The sequence below is a fragment of the Bombina bombina genome, chromosome 2 (assembly GCF_027579735.1).
Source record: "Bombina bombina isolate aBomBom1 chromosome 2, aBomBom1.pri, whole genome shotgun sequence".
Taxonomy (NCBI): domain Eukaryota; kingdom Metazoa; phylum Chordata; class Amphibia; order Anura; family Bombinatoridae; genus Bombina; species Bombina bombina.
This window is the reverse complement of record NC_069500.1, coordinates 437,672,877-437,691,901: the sequence shown is the minus strand read 5'-3', so window position 1 is coordinate 437,691,901 and position 19,025 is coordinate 437,672,877. Positions and strand designations below refer to the sequence as shown.

General features: G+C 40.7%; 1 protein-coding gene across 1 annotated transcript in view; it reads right to left on the bottom strand.

The window, feature by feature from the left end:
* CIT (citron rho-interacting serine/threonine kinase) overlaps positions 1-19,025 on the bottom strand; it is an 839,833-nt gene that overhangs the window by 99,268 nt on the left and 721,540 nt on the right. The window contains exons 36-38 of the mRNA XM_053702064.1: positions 8,820-8,911; positions 8,399-8,503; positions 8,087-8,256 (exon numbers count right to left, since the gene is read on the bottom strand). Of these exons, the coding sequence (XP_053558039.1) occupies positions 8,087-8,256; positions 8,399-8,503; positions 8,820-8,911 (367 nt within the window). The remainder of the gene's footprint in view (positions 1-8,086; positions 8,257-8,398; positions 8,504-8,819; positions 8,912-19,025) is intronic.

Genomic DNA, 19,025 nt, shown 5'->3' with positions numbered 1-19,025 from the left:
AATCTTACGCATCTCCCGAGCGGGAGACGCAGGTACTGACACGTGAGGAGAGTTAGGCGGCATAACTTCCCCCTCGTTGTCTGGTGATAGTTTCTCTATCGGTACAGATTGACTTTTATTCAAAGCAATATCAATACAATTGGTACACATCGTTCTATTGGGCTCCACATTGGCTTTTGAACATGATGAACAAACAGTTTCCTCTGAATCAGACATGTTTAAACAGACTTAGCAATGAAACTAGCAAGCTTGGAAATCACTTTCAATAAGTTTTCAAGCAATATAAAAAAACGCTGCAGCGCTTCAAAAATACAGATATAATTAAACAATTCTTAACAAGAAGTGTATTATTAGCAGAGGATTGCACCCATTAGCAAAAGGATGATTAACCCCTCAATACCCAAAACGGATAAAACGGATATCAATTAAGATTTAACGCTTTTAATCACAGTCAAACACACTGTCACAGATCTGCTGTGACTGATTACCTCCCTCAAAAATGAATTTTGCAGACCCCTGAGCTCTCTAGAGACGTCCTGGATCAAGGAGGAAGAAGCAGGAAGACTGTGCTAGAATTTTAACTGCGCAACAAGGCGCTAAAACAAGGTCCCTCCCACTCCTATTACAACAGTGGGAGCCCTGATATAACGGTTTCCATGCAGAAAATATATGTTAGCCATGTGGAAAAAAATCATGCCCAAAGAGATTTATCACCAAAGTACCTCACAAAAACGAATAACATGCCAGTAAACGTTTTATTAAAAAACAACATTTTCCAATGTCATGCAAAGTTATCACTAAGCCTGCTACCAGTCGCTACCACTGCAGATAAGGCTTAAGTATTATTTCAGTTTTAACAGTATTTTCTCAGTCAAATTCTAGTACCTAGAAAATAACTCGACTGCGCATACATTTATCAGCCTGATACCAGTTGCCACTACTGCATTTAAGGCTGTACTTACATCATACGGTAACAGCAGTATTTTCTTAGTCAATTCCATTCCCAGAAAATAATGTACTGCACATACCTCATTTGCGGAGGACCCCGCATGCTATTCCCAGTTTCTGAAGTTACCCCACTCCTCAGAATGTCGAGAACAGCCAGTGGATCTTAGTTACGCCTGCTAAGATCATAGAAAAAAACGCAGGCAGTTTCTTCTTCCAAATACTGCCTGAGATAGAATAACAGCACACTCCGGTGCCATTTAAAATAACAAACTTTTGATTGAAGAATAGTTAAGTAAAAACTCCAGCTCCTCTCGCGACCTCCTTCTTTGTTGAGGGTTGCAAGAGAATGACTGGGTATGACATGTGAGGGGAGGAGCTATATAGCAGCTCTGCTTGGGTGATCCTCTTGCAACTTCCTGTTGGGAAGGAGAATATATCCCATAAGTAATGGATGACTCGTGGACTGAACACACTTAACAAGAGAAATATAATATATTGGATAGTAAAATACTGCAATAGCCCAGCTGAAAATGAGAAAAAGCAGTGAACAAGAGCGAGTACTTAATTCTGAAACAATTCTGGATGAATATGTTTCTAAACTTGTGCTCTGTAGCACTGGCAGAAGTTGAGGTTCTATAGAGGAATGGATTACTTGATCACCAGACTACTATATCTCCTGAATGTCTGAACAAAGGTTTATATGTTAGATTATAGTAAAATAAATTCCTAAACTTTAATGAAAACCATTTTGAGAGCTTTTTTCAAAATGGCACCATAAGAACTCAATACAATAAGGAATATGAAAGAAACATAATTTATGCTTACCTGATAAATTCCTTTCTTCTGTAGTGTGATCAGTCCACGGGTCATCATTACTTGTGGGATATTAACTGCTCCCCTACAGGAAGTGCAAGAGGATTCACCCAGCAGAGTTGCTATATAGCTCCTCCCCTCTACGTCACCTCCAGTCATTCGACCAAGGACCAACGAGAAAGGAGAAGCCAAGGGTGTAGTGGTGACTGGAGTATAATTTAAAAAATATTTACCTGCCTTAAAAAACAGGGCGGGCCGTGGACTGATCACACTACAGAAGAAAGGAATTTATCAGGTAAGCATAAATTATGTTTTCTTCTGTTAAGTGTGATCAGTCCACGGGTCATCATTACTTGTGGGATACCAATACCAAAGCAAAAGTACACGGATGACGGGAGGGATAGGCAGGCTCTTTATACAGAAGGAACCACTGCCTGAAGAACCTTTCTCCCAAAAATAGCCTCCGAGGAAGCAAAAGTGTCAAATTTGTAAAATTTGGAAAAAGTATGAAGCGAAGACCAAGTTGCAGCCTTGCAAATCTGTTCAACAGAGGCCTCATTCTTAAAGGCCCAAGTGGAAGCCACAGCTCTAGTGGAATGAGCTGTAATTCTTTCAGGAGGCTGCTGTCCAGCAGTCTCATAAGCTAAACGAATTATGCTACGAAGCCAAAAAGAGAGAGAGGTAGCAGAAGCTTTTTGACCTCTCCTCTGACCAGAGTAAACGACAAACAGGGAAGACGTTTGTCGAAAATCTTTAGTTGCCTGTAAATAAAATTTAAAGGGCCACTAAACCCAAAATCTTTCTTTCATGATTCAGATAGAACATACAAATTTAAACAACATTACAATTTACTTCTATTATTTATTTTGCTTCATTTTTGAGATATCCTTATTTGAAGAAAAAGCAATGCACATGGGTGAGCCAATCACATGAGACTTCTATGTGAAGCAACCAATCAGCAGCTACTGAGCATATCTAGATATGCTTTTCAGCAAAGAATATCAAGAGAATAAAACAAATTAGATAATAGAAGTGAATTAGAAAGATGCTTAAAATGGCATTCTCTTTCTAAATCATGAAAGAAAAAATGTGGGTATCATGGCCCTTTAAGGGCACGAACTACATCCAGATTGTGCAAAAGACGTTCCTTCCTCGAAGAAGGATTTGGGCACAAGGATGGAACAACAATCTCCTGATTGATATTCCTGTTAGTGACTACCTTAGGTAAGAACCCAGGCTTAGTACGCAGAACTACCTTATCCGAGTGAAAAATCAAATAAGGAGAATCACAATGTAAGGCTGATAACTCAGAGACTCTTCGAGCCGAGGAAATAGCCATTAAAAACAGAACTTTCCAAGATAACAACTTTATATCAATGGAATGAAGGGGTTCAAACGGAACACCCTGTAAAACGTTAAGAACAAGGTTTAAACTCCATGGTGGAGCCACAGCTTTAAACACAGGTTTAATCCTGGCCAAAGCCTGACAAAAAGCCTGAACGTCTGGAACTTCTGACAGACGCTTGTGTAACAGAATGGACAGAGCTGAGATCTGTCCCTTTAAGGAACTAGCGGATAACCCCTTTTCTAAACCTTCTTGTAGAAAAGACAATATCCTAGGAATCCTAACCTTACTCCAAGAGTAACCTTTGGATTCGCACCAATATAGGTATTTACGCCATATTTTATGGTAAATCTTTCTGGTGACAGGCTTCCTAGCCTGTATTAAGGTATCAATAACTGACTCAGAAAAACCACGCTTTGATAAGATCAAGCGTTCAATTTCCAAGCAGTCAGCTTCAGAGAAGTTAGATTTTGATGTTTAAAAGGACCCTGAATCAGAAGGTCCTGTTTCAGAGGTAACGACCAAGGTGGACAGAATGACATGTCCACCAGATCTGTATACCAAGTCCTGCGTGTCCATGCAGGCGCTATTAGAATCACTGATGCTTTCTCCTGTTTGATTCTGGCAATCAATCGAGGAAGCATCGGGAAAGGTGGAAACACATAAGCCATCCTGAAGGTCCATGGTGCTGTCAAGGCATCTATCAGGACCGCTCCCGGATCCCTGGATCTGGACCCGTAGCGCGGAAGCTTGGCGTTCTGTCGAGACGCCATGAGATCTATCTCTGGTTTGCCCCAACGTGGAAGTATTTGGGCAAAGACCTCTGGATGAAGTTCCCACTCCCCCGGATGAAAAGTCTGACGACTTAAGAAATCCGCCTCCCAGTTCTCCACTCCCGGGATGTGGATTGCAGACAGGTGGCAAGAGTGAGACTCTGCCCAGCGAATTATCTTCGATACTTCCATCATTGCTAGGGAGCTTCTTGTCCCTCCCTGATGGTTGATATAAGCTACAGTCGTGATGTTGTCCGACTGGAACCTGATGAACCCCCGAGTTGCTAACTGGGGCCAAGCCAGAAGAGCATTGAGGACTGCTCTCAATTCCAGAATGTTTATTGGAAGAAGACTCTCCTCCTGATTCCATAGTCCCTGAGCCTTCAGAGAATTCCAGACAGCGCCCCAACCTAGTAGGCTGGCGTCTGTTGTTACAATTGACCAGTCTGGCCTGCTGAATGGCATTCCCCTGGACAGATGTGGCCGATAAAGCCACCATAGAAGAGAATTTCTGGTCTCTTGAATGGAATGAAGGACACGGCATGCATTTTGAAGTTTTGTTAACCTGTCCTCTGTCAGGTAAATCTTCATTTCTACAGAATCTATCAGAGTCCCCAGGAAGGGAACTCTTGTGAGTGGAAAGAGAGAACTTTTCTCTTCGTTCACTTTCCATCCATGCGACCTTAGAAATGCCAGTACTATCTCTGTATGAGATTTGGCAGTTTGAAAGCTTGAAGCTTGTATCAGTATGTCGTCTAAGTACGGAGCTACTGAAATTCCTCGCGGTCTTAGTACCGCCAGAAGAGTGCCCAGAACCTTTGTGAAGATTCTTGGAGCCGTAGCCAGTCCGAATGGAAGAGCTACAAACTGGTAATGCCTGTCTAAAAAGGCAAACCTTAGATACCGGTAATGACTTCTGTGAATCGGTATGTGAAGGTAAGCATCCTTTAAATCCACTGTGGTCAAGTACTGACCCTCTTGGATCATGGGCAAAATTGTTCGAATAGTTTCCATCTTGAACGATGGAACTCTTAGGAATTTGTTTAGGATCTTTAAATCCAAGATTGGCCTGAAGGTTCCCTCTTTTTGGGAACTACAAACAGATTTGAGTAAAGCCCTTGTCCTTGTTCCAACCGCGGAACTGGATGGATCACTCCCATTAATAAAAGATCTTGTACGCAGCGTAGAAACGCTTCCTTCTTTGTTAGGTTTGTTGACAACCTTGACAGATGAAATCTCCCTCTTGGGGGAGAGGATTTGAAGTCCAGAAGGTATCCCTGAGATATGATCTCTAACGCCCAGGGATCCTGAACATCTCTTGCCCAAGCCTGGGCGAAGAGGGAAAGTCTGCCCCCCACTAGATCCGGTCCCGGATCGGGGGCCCTCAATTCATGCTGTCTTAGGGGCAGCAGCAGGTTTTCTGGCCTGTTTGCCCCTGTTCCAGGACTGGTTAGGTTTCCAGCCTTGTCTGTAGCGAGCAACAGCTCCTTCCTGTTTTGGTGCAGAGGAAGTTGATGCTGCTCCTGCTTTGAAATTACGAAAGGAACGAAAATTGGACTGTCTAGCCTTGGCTTTGGCCTTGTCCTGAGGCAGGGCATGACCTTTACCTCCTGTAATGTCATCAATAATCTCTTTCAAGCCGGGCCCGAATAAGGTCTGCCCTTTGAAAGGAATATTAAGCAATTTAGATTTAGACGTAACATCAGCTGACCAGGATTTTAGCCACAGAGCTCTGCGTGCCTGAATGGCGAATCCTGAATTTTTAGCCGCAAGTTTAGTTAAATGTACTACGGCATCTGAAATAAATGAATTAGCTAACTTAAGGAATTTAAGTTTGTGTGTGATGTCATCTAGTGTGGATGATTGAAGTGTCTCTTCCAGAGACTCAAACCAAAATGCTGCTGCAGCCGTGACAGGCGCAATACATGCAAGAGGTTGCAATATAAACCCTTGTTGAACAAACATTTTCTTAAGGTAACCCTCTAATTTTTTATCCATTGGATCTGAAAAAGCACAGCTATCCTCCACTGGGATAGTGGTACGCTTAGCTAAAGTAGAAACTGCTCCCTCCACCTTAGGGACCATTTGCCATAAGTCCCGTGTGGCGGCGTCTATTGGAAACATTTTTCTGAATATAGGAGGGGGTGAGAAAGGCACACCGGGTCTATCCCACTCCTTAGTAACAATGTCAGTAAGTCTCTTAGGTATAGGAAAAACGTCAGTACTCGTCGGTACCGCAAAATATTTATCCAACCTACACATTTTTTCTGGGATTGCAACTGTGTTACAATCATTCAGAGCCGCTAATACCTCCCCTAGTAACACACGGAGGTTCTCAAGCTTAAATTTAAAATTTGAAATGTCTGAGTCCAGTTTATTTGGATCAGAACCGTCACCCACAGAATGAAGCTCTCCGTCTTCACGTTCTGCAAACTGTGACGCAGTATCAGACATGGCCCTTGCATTATCAGCGCACTCTGTTCTCATCCCAGAGTGATCACGTTTACCTCTTAGTTCTGGTAGTTTAGCCAAAACTTCAGTCATAACAGTAGCCATATCTTGTAATGTGATTTGTAATGGCCGCCCAGATGCACTCGGCGCTACAATATCACGCACCTCCTGAGCGGGAGATGCAGGTACTGACACGTGAGGCGAGTTAGTCGGCATAACTCTCCCCTCGTTGTTTGGTGAAATATGTTCAATTTGTACAGATTGACTATTTTTTAAAGTAGCATCAATACATTTAGTACATAAATTTCTATTGGGCTCCACTTTGGCATTAACACATATAGCACAGAGATATTCCTCTGAATCAGACATGTTTAACACACTAGCAAATAAACAGCAACTTGGAAATACTTTTCAAAGTAATTTACAAATAATATGAAAACGAACTGTGCCTTTAAGAAGCACAGAAAATATTATAACAGATAAAATAATTAAGTTATAGCATCAATCTTTGTCAGAATATACAGTTTTAGCAAAGGATTGTTCCCCTCAGCAAATGATAACTAACCCAGGGAGCAGAAAAAAATACACAAATAAACGTTTTTTTATATCACAGTCAATACAATCAGCACAGCTCTGCTGTGAATGATTACTTCCCTCAAAAAAGACTCTTGAGATCCCTGAACTCTGTAGAGATGAACCGGATCATGCAGGAAGAAAATGAACCTCTGACTGAGTTTTTCTGATGCATAGTGAAAGCACCAAAATGGCCCCTCCCCCACACACATAACAGTGAGAGGGATCAGTGAACTGCTCTAATTTAAATCAAAACTATTGCCAAGTGGAAAAAAAGTGCCCAAAACATTTTTTCACCCAGTACCTCAGAGAAAAAAACGTTTTTACATGCCAGCAAAAAAACGTTTTACCTCAATAATTAATTGTCATTTAAAACCTATTGCAAGTCCCTGCAAAATAGGTTAAGTCTATGTATACAGTTTAAAAGCCAGAGAAGTACCATTTCCCAGAAAACTGAAGTGTAAAATATACATACATGACAGCCTGATATCAGCTACATCTACTGCATTCAAGGCTGAGTTTACATTATAACGGTATGGCAGGATTTTCTCATCAATTCCATGTCAGAAAATAATAAACTGCTACATACCTCTTTGCAGATTAATCTGCCTACTGTCCCCTGATCTGAAGTTTACCTCTCCTCAGATGGCCGAGAAACAGCAATATGATCTTAACTACTCCGGCTAAAATCATAGAAAAACTCAGGTAGATTCTTCTTCAAATTCTACCAGAGAAGGAATAACACACTCCGGTGCTATTATAAAATAACAAACTTTTGATTGAAGATATAAAAACTAAATATATCACCATAGTCCTCTCACACATCCTATCTAGTCGTTGGGTGCAAGAGAATGACTGGAGGTGACGTAGAGGGGAGGAGCTATATAGCAACTCTGCTGGGTGAATCCTCTTGCACTTCCTGTAGGGGAGCAGTTAATATCCCACAAGTAATGATGACCCGTGGACTGATCACACTTAACAGAAGAAATAAGCTATTTGTTATGTGACGTGTAAAAGGTTAGCAATAATTGTCATACAAACTACCAAGTTCTGTAGATCTTACTACTGTGATAGTTTCCACAGACCACTTGCTAACATTAATCCATTATTCTAGATTGTTTTTCTGATGTAATGAGTATCACAATGTAAGTCTATTTAAGCAAACTATTTTAGCAATACTCACGGCATCAGCTTCAGCTTTTTCTCTGGACACTCTACCACCTGCAACCACAGACTCCAGTGCGTTGACCCAACGCTGTTTATCTGGAAACGTAGGTGCTAACAAGTACAGTGTTCGCCCTGGCCAGCATGTAGTGTGAGGATGAGATTCCACCTTCATGACATATGGCACATCTATAATTAACAGAGAAGGGGTTACTGTGCTTTAGATCACGGGACTGAAAAAAAATCCATTCTAAAATGTAGAAAGAAACTTATTTTTTACGATAAATGCTCTTTTCAGCTTATCCATATGGACATACCACCGATGTCTCACCTGATTTTGCCGTATTTACAAGCTCTGTGGATCCCACAGCTCCATGCACTGTCACATCTCCATCAGGAATACAAAGCTCAAACTCTTCCAATGGTCGCTGTCCACCTTACGGTATGAACGAAAAATGCAAAAACATAATGTGTATAGTTGCTGCGGTTGCATAGGTATCTAAAAATATGTCAAGTTATGAAATTAATAAATATTCATTGGCTATACAATGGACTCGGAGGACTACCTCAGAATGTACATACAGCCTTGAAACATAATACTCATCATCACCACAAAGTCAAACAGGTTAAGGGCTTTTTTTTTGGGGTGGGCTTGGGGGGGAGGGGTCAAAGATCCTAGTTCAGGAGTGAAAAGCTTCATGGTAACAACAATAAATGCAATAAATATAAATGCAATAATTCTAAAAACAAACCTTCTTTCAGTTCAGATTCAAAAATTAAAATTTTTGACCCTTCAAGGACAATGTACTTCCTATCCCAGCCTTGTTGTCCGCGTTTATTGTTTCTAAAAAGTGAAAGCAAAAAACAATATAATAGAAGATGTTTTCCTGTATAGCGATTTGAGATTATGATTATAAGTCTCTAAAACAATACAATCTACACCAGTCTGTTGGAATGTTCCTATTTAGAATTCTATCATGAGATTTCCAAACTACTGGCTGACATGAAACACATTTGCTTCTATTATGATCTAGACAGAATGTACAATTTTCCCAAAACTTTCAAATTTACTTCTATTATTAAATTTAATTTGTTCTCTTGGTATCCTTTTCTGGAAATTAGGTAGCTAGGCTAAGGAGCATACATATGTCTGGAGCGCAGTAAGTTTGCAAGATTGTGCAAACACTGCTGCCATTTAGTGCTATAAAGAAGCAACACAAAGGCCTGATTAAAATTCTATGCTCTATCTGAATTATGTGAATTACATGGATTTAATATTAATAAAAAAAACATAATTTATGTAAGAACTTACCTGATAAATTGATTTCTTTCATAGTGGCAAGAGTCCATGAGCTAGTGACGTATGGGATATACATTCCTACCAGGAGGGGGCAAAGTTTCCAAAACCTCAAAATGCCTATAAATACACCTCCCACCTCACTCATACCTTAGTTTAACGCGTAGCCAAGAAGTGAGGTGTAAAAGAAAAAGTAAAAAACATACGAATAGAGGAACTGGAAAAAAATAAAGTGCTTTATACAAAAAAATCATAACCACCAAAAATAGGGTGGGTCTCATGGACTCTTGCCACTATGAAAGAATGAATTTATTTATCAGATAAGTTCTTACATAAATTATGTTTTCTTTCATGTAAGTGGCAAGAGTCCATGAGCTAGTGACGTAGGGGATATAATACCCAAGATGTGGAAATCCAAGTGTCACAATAGAGGGATAAAATAACAACAGCTAAGTCCACTGAGAAATGAAATCAACATATAAATTACTTTTCTTTAAAAAAAAAACCCTCAAATCAAAGGCACTAGAATCAAACTAAGATAAGTGCCTGAAGAACCTTTTTACCAAAGGCTGCTTCCGAAAAAGCAAACACAACAAAATGGTAAAATTTAAGAAAAAATATGGAAAGAAAACCAAATTACTGCTTTGCAAATTTAATCAACTGAAACTTCTTTCTTGACAACCCAAGAAGAGGCAACTGATATAGTAAAATGAACTGTAATTCTCTGAGGCCGAGACTGCCCCGTCTTTAAAAACGCTTTGTTAAAAAAAAGTTGCAATCAAAATAACCGAGAAAAAAAAGAAGCCGTCTGACCTTTCCTAGAGCCAGAAGAAATAACAAATAGACTAGAAGTCTTTCTGAAATCTTAAGTAGCCTCAACATAATATTTCAAAGCTCTTACCACATCCAAAGAATGAGAAAACCTTACAAGAGTATTCTTAGAATTAGGACACAAAGAAGGAACAACAAATTCCCTATTGAATTAGTTAGAATTCACAACTTTAGGCAAACATTTAAATGAAGTCCGCAAAACAGTTTATCTTGATTGAAAATCAGATAAAGAAACTCACAAAAGAGAGCAAACAATTCAGAAACTCTTCTAGCAGAAGAGAGAGCCAAAAGAAATAAAACTTTCCAAGAAAGTAATACATAATCAGAGAATGCATAGGCTCAAAAGGAGGAGCCTGAAAAAAACTTCAAAACTAAGTTGAGTCTCCAAGGAGAAGAAATAGTTTAAATAACAGGTTTGATACGAATCAAAGCATGAACAAAACAGTGAATTTCAGGAAATTAGCAAACTTCCTATGAAAGAAGACAGAGAGAGCAGAAATTTATCCTTCAAAGTATTTGCAGATAAACCCTTCTCCAAAACATCAAGAAACTAAAATCCTAGGAATTCTGAAAGAATGCCAAGAATGACTATGAGTGGAACACCATGAAATATAGGTTTTTCAAACCTGATAAAAAAATTATTCTTCGAAACAGACTTACGAGCCTGTACCATAGTGCTAATCACTGAGTCAGAGAAACCTCTATGACTAAGTACTAAGCGTTCAATTCCCATGCCTTCAAATGTAAAGATTTGAGATCTTGATGGAAAAACAACCCTAGAGACAGAAGGTCTGGCCTTAAAGGAAGTGGCCAAGGCTGGCAACTGGACATCCGGACAAGATCCGCATACCAAAATCTGTGAGACCATGCTGGTGCTATCAGATTGAACCATTATGATCTTGAAGATTACCCTTGAAAGGAGAACCAGAGGCGAAAAAATATAAGCAGGTTGGTTAAAACCAAGGAACTGCTAAGGTATCCACCATCTCCGCCTGAGGATCCCTGGACCTAGAAAGGTATCTGGTAAGCTTCTTATTTAGATGAGAGGCCATCAGATCTATTTCTGGAAGACCGCCCATCTGTATAAGATGAAAAAAACACATCTGGATGGAGAGACCACTCCCCCCGGATATAAAGTCTGATGGCTGAAATAATCCACTTCCCAATTGTCTACACCTGGGACATGAATCGCAGAAATTAGACAAGAGTTGGATTCCGCCCAAGAAAGTATCCAAGACACTTCCTTCATAATTGAAGGACTGCGAGTCCGCCTTGATGATTGACATATGTCACAATTGTGATATTGTCAGTTTGAAAACAAATGTAAAAGTTCTTTCTTCAATAGACAGCACGCCTGAAGAGCCCTGAAAATAGCACGAAGTTCTAAAATATTGATTGGTAACCTCGCCTCTTGAGATTTCCAAACCCCTTGTGCTGTCAGAGACTCTCAGACAGCTCCCCAACCTGAAAACTTGCACCTGTTGAGAATACAGTCCAGGTAGGACGAACAATGAGGCCCCCTGAACAATAAGGTGATAGTCCAACCACCAAATCAGAGTGTTGGGATTTAAGTATATCAATTGTGATATCTGAAAATAATCCCTGCACCTTTGGTGCAACATGCAAAGCTATAGAAGCTTCATACGAAAGCGAGCAAAGGGGATCGCACCCGATGCTGCAGTCATGAGACCTAAAACTTCCATGCACATAGCCACTGAAGGGAATAATAGAGACTAAAGGTCTAGACAAACTAAAATTAACTTCATTCATCTTTTGTCTGACAGAGAAAGAATCAAACACTGAATCCTATCTGGAAACCTAAAAAGGTGACCCTTGTCTAAGGAATCAAAAAACTGTTTTTTAATTTGATCCTCCAACCATGTCTTTGAAGAAACCACACTAATTGTTTCGAGTGAGATTCTGCTAAATGAAAAGATTTGAGCTAGTACCAAGATATCGTCCAAATAAGGAAACACCGCAATACCCTGCTCTCTGATTACAGATAGAAGGGCACCAAGAACCTTTGAAAAGAATGTCTGAGCTGTTGCTAGGCCAAACGGAAAAGAGCAACAAATTGGTAATGCTTATCTAGAAAAGAGAATCTCAGAAACCGATAGTGGTCTGAATGAATTGGAATGTGAAGATAAGTGTCCTGTAAGTCTATTATTGACATGAAGTGACCTTGCTGAACAAAAAGCAGAAAAGTCCTTATAGTCGAATCTTGAAAGTTGGGACTATTACAAAACGATTAAAAGAAAATAATTGGTCTGAACGAATCTTCTTCCTTTGGGTACAATGAATAGTTTTTAATAGAAACCCAAACTATGTTCCTGCAGAGGAACTGGAACAATCACCCCTGAAAACTCTAGATCTGAAAAACCTGAGCTTTCACAGGGTTTGTTATAACATGGGAAAGAAAAAATCTTCCCATGGGAGTTTTTATTCTGAAACCTATTTGATACCCCTGAGAAAACAACATTCTGAATCCGCTGATTTTGAACAGAAACTGTCCAAATGTGTTGAAATAAATTCAATCTGCCCCCCACCAGTTGAACTAGTTTAAGGGCTGCACCTTCATGCAGTCTTAGGGTCTGAATTTGGTTTTATTTATAAAGCTTGGATTAATTCAAATTCAGAGTAGATCTCTAATTAGAGCCAGAGGCCTAAGGGGAAGGAAAAAATAATTGGGAGCTTAAAAATTACCCTTAGAGATAATAAAATCCAATAGAAAACCCCCAAAAAACATAATTTATGCTTACCTGATAAATGTATTTATTTCCGGATATGATGAGTCCACGGATTCATCAATTACTAGTGGGAATATCACTCCTGGCCAGCACCACAGCAAAGCTGCTATATATGTCACTTCCCTTACCCATAACCACCAGTCATTCAGCCGAAGGGAAATGGAAAAAGAAGATAACACAAAGGTGTAGAGGTGCCTGAGGTTTTAGTAAGAATAACTGTCTTAAAATAAAGGGTGGGCCATGGACTCACCATATCCGGAAATAAATACATTTATCAGGTAAGCATAAATTATGTTTTCTTTCCTAAGATATGGTGAGTCCACGGAATCATCAATTACTAGTGGGAACCAATACCCAAGCTAGAGGACACAGATGAATAGGGAGGGACTAGACAGGTAACCTAAACAGAAGGCACCACTGCTTGAAAAACCTTTATCCCAAAAGAAGCCTCAACCGAGACAAAGAATCAAATTTGAAACATTTTGAAAAAGAAACTATGCAAAGAAAAACTAAGTTGCAGACTTGCAAATCTGATCCACAGAAAATTCATTTTGAAAGCCCAAAAAGAAGAGACAGCCCTCGAATAAAGAGCCATAACTCTCTCAAGAAACTAAAAAGCAAACAAAGTAAACTTCTCAACCAGAAAAAAGAGAAGTAGCAGTAGTTTTATAATACAGAGAAAACAAACAAAAAACAAAAGCCCGCACAACATTCAAATTGTGCACACAAGTACCTCAAAAGATAAGAATGAGGACACAGAGAGGGAACAACGATTCCCAAACAATGTTTCCACTTAGGAGAAAAAACCATCATATCCAAAATAAGATAAAGCGAATCACACTGCAAAGCCGAGAGTACCTAAACTCTCTGAACAGAAGATATAACAAAAAAGAAAAACATTACAAAAATCTTAAAATCTATGGAATGCTACGGCTCAAACTGAGCCTGCTGCAAAACCTTAATAACAAGGTTAAAAACTCCAGGAGGAGCAACAGACTAAACACAGGCCTCATACTAAACACCAGGGTCTGACAAAAAGGTTACACGTCTGGCACATCCGCCAGACACCTGTATAAAAAAGGATAACGCAGAAATCTGACCCATCAGAGAACTGACTGACAAAACATCCTCCAGAACGTTCCAGAGAAGGGCAAAAGCCTTAGGAATCCTGAACCTACTTTCAAGAGTAATCCATGCAGGCCCATTTATCAAGCTCCGTACGGAGCTTGAAGGGCCGTGTTTCTGGCGAGACCGCTGCTCCATAACCCTGTCCGCCTGCTCTGAGCAGGCGGACAGGAATCACCGGAAATCAACCCGATCGAATACGATTGGGTTGATTGACAGCTCCCTGCTGGCGGCCGATTGGCCGCGAGTCAGCAGGGGGCGGCGTTGCACCAGCAGCTCTTGTGAGCTGCTGGTGCAATGTTAAATGTGGAGAGCGTATTGCTCTCCGCATTTAGCGAGGTCTTGCGGACCTGATCCGCAGTGTCGGATCAGGTCCGCAAGCCCTTTGATAAATGGGCCCCATAGACTCACATCAATCAGGGAATTTACGCCATACTATATGGTAAAATTTACCAGTAACAGGCTTGAGAGCCTGAACCATGATCTTAATGACCGATTCAGAAAAAACACGCTTAGACAGAACTAAGCATTCAATCTCCAAGCTGAAAGCTTCAGCGAAAACAAAAGTTAATTAATTCTGTACTGGATCTGCTCCAAAGGAGTCTCTGCCAAATTGGAATCAGAAAAGACATTGCACCAATAAAATACTGCACCTGACACAGTGGTAATACAAACTTCCATGTAAGTCACCAGCTTAGTCCATTGATCCTGAAAGAACAGTTATCCTCTCTAGGAATCAAAGTACCCTTAAAGGGACAGTATACACTCATTTTCATATAACTGCATGTAATAGACACTACTATAAAGAATAAGATGCACAGATACTGATATAAAAATCCAGTATAAAATGGTTTAAAAACGTACTTAGAAGCTTTCAGTTTAGCTCTGTTGAAAAGGCAGCTGGAAAGCCCACTGTAAGTGGGAAATAAGACACTCCCCCTCCCCCTTCTTTTGCATATGAAAAGACCCTTTACACAAACAGGAGCAAGCTGGAGAAGGTAGCTGACGGTATTCAAATAAAACTTTGGGGCTTGGTTAGGAGTCTGAAAATCAGAGCAATGTTATTTTAAAATAAGCAAAATTATACATTTAAAAAAAAAAAAAAAAAACTTTATGGGCTTTATAAATAGATCATCTACAAAACATTTATGCAAAGAAAAAATGAGTGTATAATGGCCCTTTAAGCCATAGTAGAAATGCCCTATTACTAAAGGCACCATGCGCCCTGATAACTAATGGAGACAGCGACAGGAAAAGTCCTTTTAAAGACAGGAGGCAGGAAAAAAGGAATCCCTGACTTCTCCCATTCCTATGAAAAATCTCCTAGCACGGTCTAGAACAGGAAAAAACTTCCACAGAGGAATCCTAGTATGTATAAAGTTCACAAGATTCTTAGGGTTGACAACGACATACGTATCAAAGTTGTCCCAATTTAGCCAAAACCTATACACAAAGGTGTTCAAGCTTTAAATCTGGATACTTAAATGTCCTCTTGCGCTTTCCCTGAAGGAAAAGAAAATGCAGATATTGCCACAGATATTGAGAAAATACCTGAGCTGCAAATCTGCAGGCAAATACACTCCTCCAAGTGATTGAGAGGAACCACAGGGCACTACATGTGACGTCATATAGGCTTGGGTCATTAAGGAGAAAACTGTGGCATAGTCCAAGCATCATCCTGGGAGACATAAGGCTCAAAGGGCAACAACTTAAACAACTAAAACATTTTTAATAGATGGGAGACTCCAACAAAGAGGATCTTAATATGAAAAAAGATTTTTTTTCTCTCTCTAAAATAAAGGACAGATGGCCTATTATAAGGGCCAATCTATTTATATCCCTGTCAAAAAAAGGCATAAATCCCACCAGGAAAAAAATCTACAAATTCTTAAAAGTATCTGTATATTTTAACAACACTACTGTCTCTTTAAATTGAGTTCCAGCAAAAACAAACGGCTTCATACTCAAAAACAAATAAATAAATAAATAAAGCACTAGACATTAGGATCCTTGCTGAATTAACAAACGTACGCGGCCGACGCTGCTCTGAGAAAGAAGAGAGAGGAGCTGACCAGGCTGAGAGAAGCTGCGCCATTAACTAAAGCTTGCGCTTCCCAGCCGCACAGGAAAACAAACAGAGACACAAACTGCAATAAAAAACATAATTTATGCTTACCTGATAAATTTATTTCTCTTGTAGTGTATCCAGTCCACGGATCATCCATTACTTATGGGATATTAACTCCTCCCCAACAGGAAGTGCAAGAGGATTCACCCAGCAGAGCTGCTATATAGCTCCTCCCCTAACTGCCATTACCAGTCATTCGACCGAAAACATGCAGAGAAAGGAAAACCATAGGGTACAGTGGTGACTGTAGTTTAATGGAAAAATTACCTGCCTTAAAGTGACAGGGCGGGCCGTGGACTGGATACACTACAAGAGAAATAAATTTATCAGGTAAGCATAAATTATGTTTTCTCTTGTTAAGTGTATCCAGTCCACGGATCATCCATTACTTATGGGATACCAATACCAAAGCTAAAGTACACGGATGACGGGAGGGACAGGCAGGCTCTTTATACGGAAGGAACCACTGCCTGAAGAACCTTTCTCCCAAAAACAGCCTCCGAAGAAGCAAAAGTGTCAAATTTGTAAAAAGTATGAAGAGAAGACCAAGTTGCAGCCTTGCAAATCTGTTCAACAGAAGCCTCATTCTTAAAGGCCCAAGTGGAAGCCACAGCTCTAGTAGAATGTGCTGTAATTCTTTCAGGAGGCTGCTGTCCAGCAGTCTCATAGGCTAACCGTATTATGCTACGAAGCCAAAAGGAGAGAGAGGTAGCCGAAGCTTTTTGACCTCTCCTCTGACCAGAATAAAAGACAAACAGGGAAGACGTTTGTCGAAAATCCTTAGTTGCCTGTAGATAAAATTTCAGGGCACGGACTACATCTAGATTGTGTAGCAGGCGTTCCTTTTTCGAAGAAGGATTAGGACACAAAGATGGAACCACAATCTCTTGATTGATATTCCTGTTAGTGACCACCTTAGGTAGGAACCCAGGTTTAGTACGCAGAACTACCTTGTCTGAATGAAAAATCAGATAAGGAGAATCACAATGTAAGGCAGATAACTCAGAGACTCTTCGAGCCGAGGAAATCGCCATTAAAAACAGAACTTTCCAAGATAACAACTTGATATCAATGGAATGAAGGGGTTCAAACGGAACCCCCTGTAAAACATTAAGAACTAAGTTCAAACTCCATGGTGGAGCAACAGTTTTAAACATAGGCTTGATCCTAGCTAAAGCCTGACAAAAAGCTTGAACGTCCGGAACTTCTGACAGACGTTTGTGTAAAAGAATGGACAGAGCTGAAATCTGTCCCTTTAAGGAACTAGCGGATAAACCCTTTTCTAAACCTTCTTGTAGAAAAGACAATATCCTCGGAATCCTAACCTTACTCCATGAGTAACTCTTGGATTCGCACCAATATAAGTATTTGCGCCATATCTTATGGTAAATCTTTCTGGTAACAGGCTTCCTAGCCTGTATTAAGGTATCAATAACTGACTCAGAAAAACCACGTTTTGATAAAATCAAGCGTTCAATTTCCAAGCAGTCAGCTTCAGAGAAATTAGATTTTGATGTTTGAAGGGACCCTGGATCAGAAGGTCCTGTTTCAGAGGTAGCGACCAAGGTGGACAGGATGACATGTCCACTAGATCTGCATACCAAGTCCTGCGTGGCCATGCAGGCGCTATTAGAATCACTGATGCTCTCTCCTGTTTGATTCTGGCAATCAATCGAGGAAGCATCGGGAAGGGTGGAAACACATAAGCCATCCCGAAGGTCCAAGGTGCTGTCAAAGCATCTATCAGAACCGCTCCCGGATCCCTGGATCTGGACCCGTAACGAGGAAGCTTGGCGTTCTGTCGAGACGCCATGAGATCTATCTCTGGTTTGCCCCAACGTCGAAGTATTTGGGCAAAGACCTCCGGATGAAGTTCCCACTCCCCCGGATGAAAAGTCTGACGACTTAAGAAATCCGCCTCCCAGTTCTCCACTCCCGGGATGTGGATTGCTGACAGGTGGCAAGAGTGAGACTCTGCCCAGCGAATTATCTTTGATACTTCCATCATTGCTAGGGAGCTTCTTGTCCCTCCCTGATGGTTGATGTAAGCTACAGTCGTGATGTTGTCCGACTGAAACCTGATGAACCCCCGAGTTGTTAACTGGGGCCAAGCCAGAAGGGCATTGAGAACTGCTCTCAATTCCAGAATGTTTATTGGTAGGAGACTCTCCTCCTGATTCCATTGTCCCTGAGCCTTCAGAGAATTCCAGACAGCGCCCCAACCTAGTAGGCTGGCGTCTGTTGTTACAATTGTCCAGTCCGGCCTGCTGAATGGCATCCCCCTGGACAGATGTGGCCGAGAAAGCCACCATAGAAGAGAATTTCTGGTCTCTTGATCCAGATTCAGAGTAGGGGACAAGTCTGAGTAATCCCCATTCCACTGACTTAGCATGCACAATTGCAGCGGTCTGAGATGTAGACGTGCAAAGGGTACTATGTCCATTGCTGCTACCATTAAGCCGATCACCTCCATGCATTGAGCTACTGACGGGTGTTGAATGGAATGAAGGACACGGCATGCATTTTGAAGCTTTGTTAACCTGTCTTCTGTCAGGTAAATCTTCATTTCTACAGAATCTATAAGAGTCCCCAAGAAGGGAACTCTTGTGAGTGGAAAGAGAGAACTCTTCTTTTCGTTCACCTTCCATCCATGCGACCTTAGAAATGCCAGTACTAACTCTGTATGAGACTTGGCAGTTTGAAAGCTTGAAGCTTGTATCAGAATGTCGTCTAGGTACGGAGCTACCGCAATTCCTCGCGGTCTTAGTACCGCCAGAAGAGCACCCAGAACCTTTGTGAAGATTCTCGGAGCCGTAGCCAATCCGAATGG